Raw genomic sequence first — 15,484 nt, forward strand, 5'->3', positions numbered from 1 at the left:
AACATTGTGACCAAAACATTTAATTAACAAAAAATATTACAATAGCAGAGAAAATAATAACAATAAAGAGAAATCAGAAGTGGGAGTCAGGGTAGAAAAAAATGCAAAGGCCTTGGTCCCTAGGAGACCAACACGCCAGCTGAGCTGGCCTTAGCCCCAGCCCCTTCTGAGTTTTCCTTGGCTGCTGGCTTCTCATCTTCTCCCATGAGACGAATGTTGTGCTTTTCCCGGAATTCATTTAGTTCTTTTCCTTTTGCCTGAAGCTGCTGTGTCAATGTCTCAATGATCTTCTGTATCTAGAGGACAAGTGACAGGGATTATATAAGGAATTCAGGACTCCTTTCCCCCACCTGGAATGGACTATGGCTGGAGGAAGTGTTAACACGTTAAACCTTACCTTTAACCAAGTAGAGGAGCCCAGACATTAAAATTATTCCTTTCTTGAAAGCAGTGGTTTATACACTTTAATGTACTTAGAATCACCTGGGCTGCTTATTTTTATTTTTTACAGAGACAAGTTCCCACTATGTTGCCCAGGCTGGTCTCAAACTCCTGCCTCAAGCAATCCTCCTGCCTCAGTCTCCCAAAGCACTGGAAATACAGGCATGAGCTTATTTTTATTTTTTCATTTTTTATTTTTATTTTTTTTTTTGAGATGCAGTCTCGCTCTGTCGCCCAGGCTGGAGTGCAGTGGCGCAATCTCGGCTCACTGCAAGCTCCGCCTCCCAGGTTCACGCCATTCTCCTGCCTCAGCCTCCCAAGTAGCTGGGACCACAGGTGCCCACCACCATGCCTAATTTTTTGTATTTAGTGGAGACGGGGTTTCACCATGCTAGCCAGGATGGTCTCGACCTCCTGACTTCGTGATCTGCCCGCCTCGGCCTCCCAAAGTGCTGGGATTACAGGTGTGAGCCACCGCGCCCAGCCTAGCTTATTTTTAAAATGTCACTTCATGGCACTCCCAAAGGTTCTGATCCAGTGGGTTCGGGAAGCGGCATTTAAAAATTAGTCCTTCAGGTGATTTTGATTCACATACCCGTGAACCATATACTATGAGAAACACCAATCTAACCCCAATCCTCCCACCCCAATTCAGCCAGGTCACAGAGCCCACAGCAGTCAGCAATTCCTCTTGTCTAAGAGTTGGCCTTAGCATAGCATAATGAGCATAAGGCTATTTTATGCTGTTGTCTTTTTTTTTTTTTTGAGATACGGTCTTACTCTGTCACCCAGGCTGGAGTGCAGTGAGGTGATCACAGCTCACTAAAGCCTCGACATTTTAGGCTCAGGTGAGTAGCTGGGACTACAGGCACATGCCACCATACCCAGCTAATTTTTTGTATTTTTTGTAGTGATATAATTTCACCATGTTGCCCAGGCTGGTCTCGAACTCCTGGACTCAAGGAGTCCACCCACCTTGGCCTCCCAAAGTGCTGGGTTTACAGTCACTGTATCCGATCCTATTCAATGATTCTTGCTTACCTGCTCCTTGTTGTTCTCCAAAGCAGGCAGCACCTCTTTGACAGTTCGCTCCACCAGCACTCCTCCAACCATGCGGTAGCACTTACGAGTTTCATCTACCTCCTTCAGTGTATCGATCACTAGGCTGGGATAGGAGAACAAGGCAGGACCTGAGGATTCAGCCCCACTCTACTACAAATCCCCCTCACGGAGTAGCCCATAGAACTGTCCTACTGTTTGCCGCTCCCTGACTTTCTCACCTGTGCTCATTCAACTCCATCTCCAACTCAGCTGCTTTGGATGCGAGGCCTCGCTGTTCCTGCCGAAGGCGGTTGAAGCCAGCAATTACCTAACAAGGTGAGAGAAGAGATGAAAGAGGGGATAGTGGAAATGGCAGAGGGTCCAGATAGCACATAGGGTGGCAGGCTTTACAAAGGTGTAGTGGGCACCTACCTTGGAAAAGGAGTAGAACCACAAGTTTGCGATTTTGACCTAAAATTTTTCTGGAACTCCATTCACCAAACACGGAGGGCCTACTGAGGGATATCATAGAATAGATTTGGCCTCTGGCTTCTCGTAGCTTATAGTTTGTTGGGAAATAGGCATTTAATATAATGGGGGCCAGGTGCGGTGGCTCACGCCTGTAATCCCAGCACTTTGGGAGGCTGAGGCAGGTGGATCACGAGGTCAAGAGATCGAGACAATCCTGGCCAACATGGTGAAACCCCGTCTCTACTAAAAATAGAAAAATTAGTTGGGTGTGGTGGTGTGCACCTGTAGTCCCAGTTACTTGGGAGGGTGAGGCAGGAAAATCGTTTGAACCCAGGAGGCAGAGGTTGCAGTAAGCCAAAAGAATGGGGGTGGAGAGCTACTGGAGTACCTACAGGGGAGCCTAGACTTGCAGTGAGGGCTGTCAGGAAGGGCTTTGTAATGAGAAACTCTTGTTTGGGTCTGCTCAGTATTCCATCCATTGGGGAACTGCCCCTCCTTAACTTGGTGTGGTTCTTTTGGGGCTATTAACCACATGACCCCTGACCCAGGGGCAGTGACCTACAGAGTCTCTCTACAGGAATTGGAATTTTGCAGACAAATGGGTACAGAAGACAGCTGGAGTTAAGATTCCTTTTGGTTCTATAGAGATGACCTTCCATTCCTATTCCTAGATTCCCTAAAGCTGCCCCAGTTCTTGAACTTTGTTCAGTCTATTTAGCCTTTTTTTTTTCTGTTCAATTCTGTGAAATACCCACTATTATTCAAAATAGCCCTTAAAAAAAAAAAAAAGACCCAGGCGTGGTGGCTCACACCTGTAATCCTAGCACTTTGGAAGGCCGAGGCAGGCGGATCACGAGGTCAGGAGATCAAGATCATCCTGGCCAACATGGTGAAACCCCATCTCTACTAAAATACAAAAAATTAGCCGGACATGGTGGTGTGTGCCCGTAATCCCAGCTACTCAGGAGGCTGAGGCAGGGGAATTGCTTGAACCCAGGAGGCGGAGGTTGCAGTGAGCCGAGATTGCGCTACCGCACTCCAGCCTGGTGACAGAGCAAGACTCCATCTCAAAAAAAGAACAAAAAAAAGAAAGAAAGTTGGTCAGAGTTGGTTTCTGTAGCCTATAAACCCTAACTGATACACGCTTCCTGAGGGATAATGTAATGGTCTTAAATGAAACCTGAAAAATCAGAGTGTGGGGAAAACAAATGAAAAATATGAGGCTCAGAGACAAAAGACCAGGTTTCAGGTTCTGCCTCTGCTACTTTATTGGCTCTATGGCTGGGACAGACATTTAACCCTGTAGTTCTTAACCATGGCTATGTTAGAATCACCTGAATCATTTTAAAAACATGAATAGTGAAGCCTCAGAACAACTACACAACTACTGGGGGTAAGGCCCAGGCCTCAGTATTTTTAAAAAGATCTCCCATGTAATTCTATTGTGTAGTGTGAACTGAGAACCACTGGATCAACCCCTTTTAGACTTAGTTTTCTTACCTGCAAAATGCAGATTATGATTCCTACTTCATAAGGTTGTTGTATCATGTGAGCCAATGAGTGTGAAACGTCTTTGTGAACAGTGAAGTATATTAATACTGTCATGGACTTCTCTCCAAGTCCAGAACTGCCCCTTTAGACTCTCCTGGCCATCTGACAACAGTGGACTCAATCCATTCCAACCATTGCCAAATCTCTCACTCCTATTTGTAAATATCATCTCCAGTCACACAGCCAGAAACTTTGCCCTAATAAAGATGATTAACCACTTCATCTTTACTAGGGTCCCATCTCTTTTTTTCTTTTTTTTTTTTTTTAAGAAAGGTCGCACTGTGTCACCCAGGCTGGAGTGCAGTGGCGCAATCACAGCCCACTGCAGCCTCAATCTCCCTGGGCTCTGGTGATCTTTCTGCCTCAGGTTCCCAAGCAGCTGGGACTACAGGTGCACACCATCTAATATTTTTGTAGAGACAGGGTCTTCTTATGTTGCTTAGGCTGGTCTCAAACTCCTGGGTTCAAGCACTCTTCCTGCCTCAGCCTCCCAAAGTGCTGGGATTACAGGCATGAGCCAACATGCCTGGCCTAGCCCCTTAGCTCTAGCTCGCCCTCTGCAAGGATCATATACAGCAAATATTATCCAAATGGCTGACCTGCACCACCCTTATATCCCTTCTACTGCCAATAAACCAAGGAATAATACTTCACCAAAAACTTGCCATTCCAGCAACTTCTCCCTCCCATCACCCCTTCATCTCAATCTACTTTATCCATTCATTTCAACAAATGCCCTGGAAATCTAACTGAGCTACAGGCTGTTTTTCCTTAACCTTCACTGCTTATCTCAAAACCATCCCATTTATATTAGCTTTTCTCTAGAAAATTTTCTCTAGAAAAGCTAATTCCAGATCAAAATAATTCCATCTAAAAAAAAATTATGACTAAAGCAGGTTCTAGATGTTCCCTTAGCACCCATATGATCCACTTTTCTGGATGTATGTTGTTAAATACATCAAAGAAATCAGCTTAAGTGTCTAAAATTTCTGATGCCCCAACTTTTAACTCCTGGGCTCAAGTGATCCTTCTGCCTCAGCCTCCCAAGTAGCTGGGACTACAGACATGTGCCACCACAGCAGTTTTTTTTTATTTATTTATTTTGTAGAGATGGTCTCGCCATGTTGCTCAGGCTGATCTTGAACTCCTGGCCTCAAGCAATCCTCCCACCTCAGCCTCCCAAAGAGCTGGGATTACAGGCAGCAGGCTGGTCTCAAACTCCTGACCTCAGGTGATTCACCCACCTCAGCCTCCCAAAGTGTTGGGATTACAGGCGTAAGCCACTGCACCCAGCTGAGATTTTTTTTAAATTCCAACTTTTCTTCAACATTCTTGCTAATAACTAATTTCCTCTTGTTCCATTTTATGAACTTTTAATCAAATACCAAACTAAAATCTACTTAAACATGTGAGTTATCCACAGTTATTATGTAAAATTTCAGCCATAAGTGCACGTAAAGGAAATGAAATCTCTTAGCAGCTGATATAGTTTATGTGTCTCCTCTAAGTTTCATATTGAAATATAATCCTCAATGTTGGAGGTGGGGCCTGGTGGGAGGTGTTTGGATCATGGGGGTAGATCTCTCATGAATGACTTGGTTGCCATCCCCTTGATGATAAGTCAGTTATTGATCTGAGTTCACATAAGATCTGGTTCTTTAAAAGTATGACACCTACCCCTCTTTATTCCTCCTGCTCCCACCATGCATGAGATACCTGTCCCCTCCCTTTGCTTTTCTTATGATTAGAAGCTTCCTGAGGCCACCCCAGAAGCAGATGCCACATTTCCTGTACAGCCTACAGAACCATAAGCCAATTAAACCACTTTTCTTATAAAGTACCCAGTCTGGGCCGGGTGCGGTGGCTCAAGCCTGTAATCCCAGCACTTTGGGAGGCCGAGACGGGCGGATCACGAGGTCAGCAGATCGAGACCATCCTGGCTAACACGGTGAAACCCTGTCTCTACTAAAAAAAAAAATACAAAAAACTAGCCGGGCGAGGTGGCGGGCGCCTGTAGTCCCAGCTACTCAGGAGGCTGAGGCAGGAGAATGGCGTAAACTCGGGAGGCGAAGCTTGCAGTGAGCTGAGATCCGGCCGCTGCACTCCAGCCTGGGCGACAGAGCGAGACTCTGTCTCAAAATAAATAAATAAATAAATAAAATAAATAAAATAAAATGAAGTACCCAGTCTCAGGTAATTATAGCAACACAAGAACAGCCTAATACAGCAGCTAACTGCAACTTAACTGTAGACTATATGCAAAATAAGCCAATATTAAGCCATTTCTGGGGTCTGCCAGGTAATGGAAACAGAGAAGTTATCCTCTATTCCCACATTTTTCCTTTTAAAACACAACTTTTCTAATGGTCTTCTCCCCTATGGCTAGGACCTAATTATCCTTCCCTTTCCTCATTCCTTATTCTCTTTAAGTTGTCTGGTGTAAGCACAGATTGACACGTCAGTGTTGTGTCTCCCAACCCTATTAAATCATCATCTATGTACAAACAATTTTTTTATTTTCATCTGTTGCCCAGATGGAGTGCAGTGGTGCAATCATGGCTCATTGCAGCCTTGAACTCCTGGTCTCAAGTGATCCTCCTGCCTCCACTTATACTAGTAGTTGGCATGACAGGTACCCATCACCACTCCTGGCTAGTTTTTTTTAACTTTTTGTAGTGATGGGGTCTCACTCTGTTCCCTAGGCTGGAGTGCAGTGGCACAATCATGGCTCAATGCAGTCTTGAATTCTTGAGCTGAAGCAATCCTCCCACCTCAGCCTCTTGAATGACGGGACCATTGGCATGTGCCACTATGCCCAGCTAATTTTTGTATTTTTCTGTAGAGACAGAGTTTTGCCATATTGCCTAGGTTGGTCCTGAACTCCTGGGCTCAAGCGATCCTCCCATCCTAGCCTCCCAAAGTGCTGGGATCATAGGCATGAGCCACCAAGCCCATACCCTATTGATATATTCTTAAAAACTGCTTAATTAAGGCCGGGCGTGATGGCTCATGCCTGTAATCCCAGCACTTTGGGAGGGTGAGGTAGGTGGATCATGAGGTCAGGAGATCCAGACCATCCTGGCTGACATGGTGAAACCCGGTCTTTACTACTAATACAAAAAACTAGCCGGGTGTAGTGGCATGTGCCTGTAGTCCCAGCTACTTGGGAGGCTGAGACAGGAGAAGTGCTTGAACCTGGGAGGCAGAGGTTGCAGTGAGCCGAGATCATGCTACTGCACTCCATCCTGGGTGACAGAGCGAGACTCTGTCCCCCCAAAAAAAAAAAGTTTAATCCTCTGCTGTTAGAACATTTAGGTTGTTTCCAATTTTTTTGTAATAAACAGTACTAATGTAAAATCTTTTTGGACAGGCCTGGCCCAGTGGCAGTTTGGGAGGCCAAGGTGGGCAGATCATTTGAGGTCAGGAGTTCATGACCAGCCTGGCCAACATGGTGAAACCCCATCTCTACTAAAAATACAAAAATTAGCCAGGTGTGGTAGTGCACATCTGTAGTCCCAGCAACTCAGGAGGCTGAGGCAGGAGAATCGCTTGAACCCGGGAGGTGGCGGTAGCAGTGAGCCTAAGATTGCGCCACTGCACTCCAATCTGGGTTACAGACTGAGATTCTGTCTCAAAAAAAAAAAAAAAGGCCAGGCGTGGTGGCTCATGCCTGTAATCCCCGCACTTTGGGAGCCCGAAGCAGGCGGATCACCTGAGGTCAAGAGTTCGAGACCAGTCTGGTCAGCATGGTGAAACCCCATCTCTACTAAAAATACAAAAAATTAGCTGGGCATGGTGGCGTGCACCTGTAGTCCCAGCTACTTGGGAGGCTGAGGTGGGAGAATCACTTGAATCCAGCAGGCAGAAGCTGCAGTGAGCTGACATCATACCATTGCACTCCAGCCTAGGCAACAGCCAGTCTGTCTCAAAAAATAAATAAATAAATTAATTAATTAATTTAAAAAAAAAAAAAAAAAAACAAGGCTGGGTGTAGTGGCTCACCCCTATAATCCCACCACTTTGGGAGGCCAAAGCCAGCGGATCATTTGAGGTCAGAAGTTCAAGACCAGCCTGGCCAACATGGTGAAACCCTGTCTCTATTAAAAATAATACCAAGAAAATTAGCTGGGTGTGGTGGCACATGCCTGTAATCCCAGCTACTCAGAAGGCTGAGGCAGGAAAATCACTTGAACCCGGGAGGCGGAGGTTGCAGTGAGCTGAGATCGTGCCATTGCACTCCAGCCTGGGCGCAAGACCAAAACTCCGTCTCAAAAAAAAAAAAAGGAGAATCACTTGAACCCAAGACATAGAGGTTGCAGTGAGCTGAGATCACGCCACTGCACTCCAGCCTGGGCAACAGAGTGAGACTCCATCTCAAAAAAAAAAAAAAAACCAAACCAAAAAAACCCACTTTGGACAAAGAGTGCACGATTTATAGCCACTTTTCTTGAATTTCTTGAATGGTATTCAAAAGTAAGGTCAATGAGTAAAAGGGCCATTAGTATTATTATAGCTTCCATTGCATGTCGCTTGAAAGCTCTCCAAGATGACCAGATTAATTTACATTGCTACCAGCAATATCATGATTATATGTCTTTCCCCAGAGCCCTAATGGTAGCTTTTATTATTTTTGTTAATTTAATACTTTTTAGAGTTGGAATGTAACTCCAGAAACCTTGGAATCACCCTTGATTCACTATCCACATCAAATTAATTACATCTGTACTACTATACCCTCCTTATTTCTATACTGTCTCCTGATTTGCCCCCTTTAATCCACTCCCCACATTGCAGCATCAGTGACCAAAAATATAAATCTAATCAATTATTCCTATGCCTAAAACCTTCCCAATGCTCACAGGATAAAATCTAAACTCCTCAAAAAGTCCTATAAAGACCGGGTTCCAGCTTACCTCTCCCAATCAGTTGTTCCCTCCACATCTTAACTCAGCACTCAGTGTCCTATGTCACTGGTAGTTTCCCTTAACAGCTGTCTTCAGGCATCTGCATAGAATCTTCACCCTATCTTTGGTGTACTTTCCCAAACCTCTCTCATTCAGTTTTTCTCTGCCTAAGTCTAATTCTTTCTTCAGGTTTCAACTTAGATTCTTCTGGGAAGCAGAAGAATCTGGCCATCTTCCACTCCCGTATGTTAACCCTTTCTATGTGCTCACATATAAATGCATATTAGTTACTTAAATAATTTGACAAAATATTTTCTATGTATATTGTGTTATTTTCCACCATGGAGACTGCCTTCTATTATCGTCTTTTAAAATTTTAAATATGCAAATGCAACCTATTTTAAAATATCTATTTCTTTCATAGTCCTACTATAATCTGCCTTCCATAGTCTCAACAGTAAAGGAACACCCATTATATGCCAGGCACTGTGCTAGACTATCTCACTTAATTCTAAAAAACAAAAAAGACTGTAAGACCTGTACCTTCAATTTGTAAATGAGGAGACCAAGGCTGGTGAAGTGTTGTGTGGTGGTCAAAATAACCTAGTGTGGGTCCGGGCACAGTGGCTCATGCCTGTAATCCCAGCACTTTGGGAGGCAGAGGTGGCCTGATCACTTCAGGCCAGGGGTTTGAGACCAGCCTGGCCAACATGGTGAAACCCTGCAGATCACTTAAGGCCAGGAGTTCCAGACCAGCCTGGCCAACATAGTGAAACCCTGTCCCTAATAAAAATACAAAAATTGGCTGAGCGTGGTGGGGGGAGCCTGTAATCCCAGTTACTAGGGAGGCTGAGGCAGGAGAATCGCTTGAACCTGGGAGGCGGAAGTTATAGTGAACCCAAATTGTGCCATTACACTCCAGCCTGAGTGACAGAACAAGACTGTGTCTCACAAACACAAAACAAAGCAAAACAGTGTGGGACGGGCACAGTAACTCACACCTATAATCCCATCACCTTGGGAGGTTGAGGCAGGCAGATCACTTGAGCTCAGGAGTTCGAGACCAGCCTGGCCAACATGGTGAAACCCCATCTTTACTAAAAATACAAAAAATTAGGCGGGTGTGGTAGCTTATGCCTGTAGTCCCAGCTACTCGGGAGGCTGAGGCAAAATAACTGCTTGAACCTGGGAGGCGGGGGTTGCAGTGAGCCTACATCACACCACTGCACTCCAGCCTGGGTGAAACAGCAAGGTTCCGTCTCAAAAAATAAAAAATAAAATAACCTAGTGAACTGCAGAAATCATACCTGTATCCAGGTTTGTCTAATTCTAAAAATCTATCTCTGTTAATGTATTATTCCTGGCTTGTCAAATATTAATTTCTTATAAAAGCAAATTTATATTCCTGTTTTCTTTTTTGTTTACCATATAGTTTTAATAATTTTAGGAAAAAATCTATAATCATTACCTTTCTCTCCAAAATGTCCTTGGGTCTTCTTACATGACATTTACTCTTACTGGTTTCAATGGAATAGAAGAGGTAGAGAATTATGATTGGATGAACCTGGAAAAGCATGATCTGGGATACTGCTCCACTAATTACCTTCTTTTCAGTTCAGTGCCCCCTTTTCTGGAGAACATACTCAACTCTCTGTCAAAGAAAACTTTTTGACCTTATTACTCCATCAAATAATAGTACTCATCCCTTCTCTTCATGAAATTTTTATTTATTAATTTTTGTAGAGATGTGTGTGTGTTTTTTTTGTTTGTTTGTTTTTTCCTGAGACGGAATCTCGCTCTGTCGCCCAAGCTGGAGTGCAGTGGCCCGATATTGGCTCACTGCAACCTCCACCTCCCGGGTTCAAGCAATTCTCCTGCCTCAGCCTCCTGAGTAGCTGGGACTACAGGTGCTCGCCAACACGAACACACCCGGCTAATTTTTTTTTTTTTTCCCAGTAGAGACGGGGTTTCACCATGTTAGCCAGGATGGTCTCGATCTCCTGACCTCGTGATCCACCTGCCTCAGTCTCCCAAAGTGCTGGGATTACAGGTGTGAGCCACTGCGCCCGGTCCGAGATGGGGGTCTTACTATGTTGCCCCTTACTATGTTTGAAAGCTGGTTTCAAACTCATGGCTTCAAGAGATCCTCCTGCCTCAGCCTCCCCAAGTACTGGGATCCAAGGAGCAACAGAGTAAAGTGGAAAGAACCCAAACTTCCCATTCTGACCTGGGTTGAAATCCCAGTTTTGCCATTTACTTGCTATATGACTAGTTACTTTCCTTGTTTCCGCATTTATAAAATGGACCTAATATACCACAGGGCAGGATTTCTCAACATTGTCACTACTGACATGTTAGGCCAAATCATTCTTTGCTATAAGGGCTGTCTCAGGCACTATAGGATGTTTAATCCCTGGACTATACCCTCTAAAAGCCAGCAGCAACCCCTTTTACTTGTGACAACCAAAAATGTCTCCAGACATTGCCAAATGTCTCCTAGGAAAAGATCATGCCAGTTGAGAACCACTGCTACAGGGTAACAATGAGAACTAACTGAGATAATAGGTCAAGTGCCCGATACAATGTAGATCTTCGACTCCCCTTTGGTTTCCAGGTCCCTTCAGTTCTCCTTCCTATCTCAAGCCTCCTTCTTTCTCCTTTCTGAAAGTTCTTCCTCTTTCACTCCTACAATGGCCACAGGATCTAAGATTCTATTCACAGCACTTCTTCATTACCTTATATTATTTTTGAAATTATTTTTATTCATACTCTCATATTTTCATGGTATATGTGATAATTTGATACATTCATATAATCAAATCAGGGTAATCTATACTATTTCAAGTGGCATTCTTAGCTACTTCTATAGTTCCAGCAATTGCCTTTATTCTAATTGCCTGCAAAACCAGGCCTTTTCAGAAATTCTAGTCCCACATTTACAAGTTAGAGGAAGGAGCTTTATTGTGCCTGACAGAAATGGCTTAACATCAGACCATGACAAGTTCCTTCTTTTCTGAATGTTTCTTCACCAATAAAATACAGATTAATACCTGCCTCACAGAATGCATAAGGATTAATTACTTCTTTTCTGATGTTTCTTCACCAATAAAAAACAGATAATATCTGCCTCACAGAATGTCGTAAGGATTAAGTAATTACATCAAGAACTTAGGACAATATCTATCATATAACAAGTTTTCAATAAATAGTAGCTACTATTATTATAGATCATCTCCACCTAAATGTCCCATGGATATCTTAAACTCATGTTGTTCAAAGCTGAAGTGATCTTATCTCTTCTATTTCTGCTACTGACATCACTCTAGCCCACCTGGTAGGAAACCCTAGTTTCATCTTTTGTTTTGTTTTTAAAGATGGGGTCTCCCTATGCTGCTCAGACTGGTGAAAAGTGGTTATTCACAGGCATGATTATAGCACACTATAGCTTCAAACTCCCAGACTCAAGTGATCCTCCTGTCTCAGCTTCCTGATTAGCTGGGACTACAGGCACTTGCCACCATACCCAGGTTCATTTTTGAACATACCATAATCCCATCAACTGCCAAATGTATTGCACTTACTTCAGCAATTTCTCTTAGGCTCACTGACATCACCTTAGTTCAGATGTTCATTACTTTCTTGTCTGAACACTGCAATAGTCTTCTAAATGATCCTATTTTTAGACTCCCCAAATCTACTGTACACACTGCTAATTTAATCTTCCTAACACTTAGATGACATAGAAAAATGTTCAACATATACTATTAGGCTTAAAAAACAGATTACAATCCAATACATACTGTAGTATAATCCTAATTTTATAAAATATGTTAAAAAACAAAACAAAACGCCCCCCTTCCATCCACACATATATACATAAAAAGATAAAGGAGGGGGGAAAATCTCTCAAAGGATATACTCCAAAATGGCAAGAAAAGTTATCTCTGGATAGTTGGATTACGGGCAATTTATTTCCTGGTTTGAACTTTTTCCTGTATTTTCTACAGTTCCAACAATAAATGTATTATTTTATGTAAGAGTTAAACAATTAATAATATAACATATATCCTTCTGCAACTTCCTCACTGCTTATGTTAAAAGGTCACAAATTCTTTGCCCTGCACTCAAAGACCTTACTCAACTACTCTCCTCTTATATTCCCTACTTTCTATTTCCACTGCTACCTGTTCAAATCCATCCACTCCTTCAGGGTTCTGCTTAATTATCTCTAATACAATCATGGCATAAGTGGAAAAAATAGGTCTACCTGATTCTTAAGTCCCTCATTTAAAAATCCTGCTCTTCCAGTTACTGACCTTGGGCAAGTTAACTAAAACCTCTGAAATTAAAATGTCCTCACCTATAAATGGAGGACAATACAACCTACTTCAAATGGCAGCAATTAAATAACAGAAGGTAAGCCTGAGCAGTGGCTCAGCTCATGCCTATAGTCCTAGCACTTTGGGAGGCCAAGGCAGGTGGACTGCTTGAGCCCAGGAGGAGTTCAAGACCAACCTGGGCAACATGGCAAAACTCCATCTCTACAAGAAATACAAAAATAAGCTGGGCAGGGTAGCACATGCCTGTAGTCCCAGTAACTTGGGAGGCTGAGGTAGAAGAATCACCTGAGCCTTGGGAGGTTGAGGCTGCAGTGAGCTGTGATCACACCACTGCACTCCAGCCTGGGCAACAGAATGAGACTCTGTCTCAATTAGCAACAGAGGGTAAAACAAGTTAAGTGTCTAACACAATGTGTTATTTTCTTCCATCTTGTTTGTAAGGGACATACGTGGCTCAAATTTGCAGCAGTGATAAATCTTGCAATGTTTTACCCAGTGTTCTCTCCAGAATAAACAAAGGCAAGAGAATGTTAATCAAGGAACAGCCTCAAAACTCAATTATCACACTTCCTCAGTTTCCTGAGGGAAGTCTAAGAGCTTCTCTTTAGCTCCCCTAAAACAGTGGTTCTACTCTTGTTCTACTTATTTTTTCTTTCTGTACAAACTATGGAAAGTGATCATTTTCATACATAACCATGGCTTTATCATCCATAAACTCAATTCTCAAATCTGTATCTCCAACTCAGATTTCTTTCTGTATCTCAAGATTTAAAAATCAAAGTGTCTACTGAATGTTTAACCTGGTTGTCCCACAAGAAAACAAAACTCAAAAATCCTAAAATAAACTTTTATTTCCCTCCAAATTGTCTGTCTTCCTACATTCCCTATGGCACCATTATCCACCAAAGACAGAAACCTGAGAGACATCTTATATTCCTCTTTTATCCCCTTTTCTCCATATTCAAGTTCTGTAATCCATCTCAAACATTAAGTCCCACCTGCATCCCAAACATGCCAGGCAGTTTCAGGCCTTAGTGTTTTGGAACACATTATTCCCTCTACCTAGAAAATCTTCCACTTCCTTCTTTGCTTGACTAACTTCTCATCCTTCAGAATTGAGCTGAAGGATTTTCTCCTCTAGAAAACAAAAGCCAACTAGCATTTACTAAACACACACTATATTCTAATCACTGTGCAAAACACTTTGCATGCATTGTCTTGCCCAATACTCTAAATTCAGTGATAAGGTAGGTACTGTTATGTTTCTACAGATGGGGGAGGCCAAGATGTAACTCATGGGAGGTCATATATAAATAGTAAATAGTAGAAATGAAATTCAAACTTACGTCTGACCCTAGTGCATAAGAATGCTCTTAGCCACCCTACTATACCACAGCTTCCCTTTTCCAGCCCCACCCCCATAATCCTACAACCTCGTGATTAGTTAGGGGTCTCTCCTCTAGCTGCCATAATGAAGGGATTGTGCAGCACACTATAAATCTTTAATGTCTGGTTTGTCTTTTCTCAAATGAGTCTGTGAGTAAAGCAATTTGAAGACAAAGTCTATTTCATTTACAATAGTCTCTCATTATCCAGAGTTATCCTATGTCTGAAAATAAATGGAAAATTCCAGAAATAAACAATTCATACTTTTAGTTTGTTTGTTTTTTGAGACAGAGTCTCACTCTATTGCCCAGGCTGGAATGCAATGGCGCAATCTTCGCTCACTGTAACCTCCGCCTCCCGGATTCAAGCGATGCTCCCTGCCTCAGCCTCTTGGGTAGCTAGGATTACAGGTGCCCGCCACACCTAGCTAATTTTTGTATTTTTAGTAGCGATGGGGTTTCGCCATGTTGGCCAAGCTGGTCTCGAACTCCTGACCTCAGATGATCCACCCACCTCGGCATCCCAAAGTGCTGGGATTACAGGCCTGAGCCACAGCACCTGGCCAACAATTCATAAGTTTTAAGCTGCACACTGTTGTGAATAGCGTGATGAAATCTCGAGCCATCCTGCTCAGGATGTGAATCATCCTTTTGCCCAGCCTATCCATGCTGTATATGCTACCTGTCCTTTAGTCATCAACATCTCCTGCTCAACATTGTCATGGCTCAATGATCCAAGATCATCTACAGCAGATGATTCTCCTTCTGACTTATCAATAGTGGCCTAAGGCTATATCACAATGCTGTCATTCACCTTACCTCATCAGGAAGGCAGTTTATCATCTCACATCATCACAAGAAGGGTGACTACAGTACAATAAAATATTTTGAAAAAGAGAGACCACATTCATGTAACCTTTATTGTAATAACTGTTCTATTTTATTAGTTACTATACCTATTATATAAATTAGACTTTATCATAGGTATGAGAAAAAACAGAGTTCAATACTATTCCAGGTTTCAGGCATCTACTGGGGTCTTGGAATATGTTCCCCTCAAATAATGGGGAACTACTATATCTGTATCGCTGTACCCAGCAGACTGCTTGGCCCATGGTAGCCTTAAAAAGTATTAGGGGGAGCCACACAAGGTGGCTCATACCTGCAATCCCAACACTTTGGGAGACCAAGGTAGGTCGATCACCTGAGGCCAGGAGTTCGAGACCAGCCCGACCAACAAAGTGAGACCCCCCCCCCATCGCTATCAAAAAAAATTTTTTTTAATTAGCCATTCAAAATGGCTTCTTCCTATAGTCCCAGTTACTCAGAAGGCTGAGTCAGGAGGATGGCT

General features: G+C 43.1%; 1 protein-coding gene across 1 annotated transcript in view; it reads right to left on the bottom strand.

Annotated features, from left to right (window-relative positions):
- Positions 1-15,484, bottom strand: part of PFDN2 (prefoldin subunit 2) — an 18,082-nt gene continuing 2,598 nt past the window's right edge. The window contains exons 2-4 of the mRNA XM_017860836.1: positions 1,722-1,810; positions 1,483-1,606; positions 1-296 (exon numbers count right to left, since the gene is read on the bottom strand). Of these exons, the coding sequence (XP_017716325.1) occupies positions 120-296; positions 1,483-1,606; positions 1,722-1,810 (390 nt within the window). The 3' untranslated portion in view covers positions 1-119. The remainder of the gene's footprint in view (positions 297-1,482; positions 1,607-1,721; positions 1,811-15,484) is intronic.

The sequence above is a fragment of the Rhinopithecus bieti genome, unplaced genomic scaffold, assembly GCF_001698545.2.
Source record: "Rhinopithecus bieti isolate Rb0 unplaced genomic scaffold, ASM169854v2 scaffold_57365, whole genome shotgun sequence".
Lineage (NCBI taxonomy): Eukaryota > Metazoa > Chordata > Mammalia > Primates > Cercopithecidae > Rhinopithecus > Rhinopithecus bieti.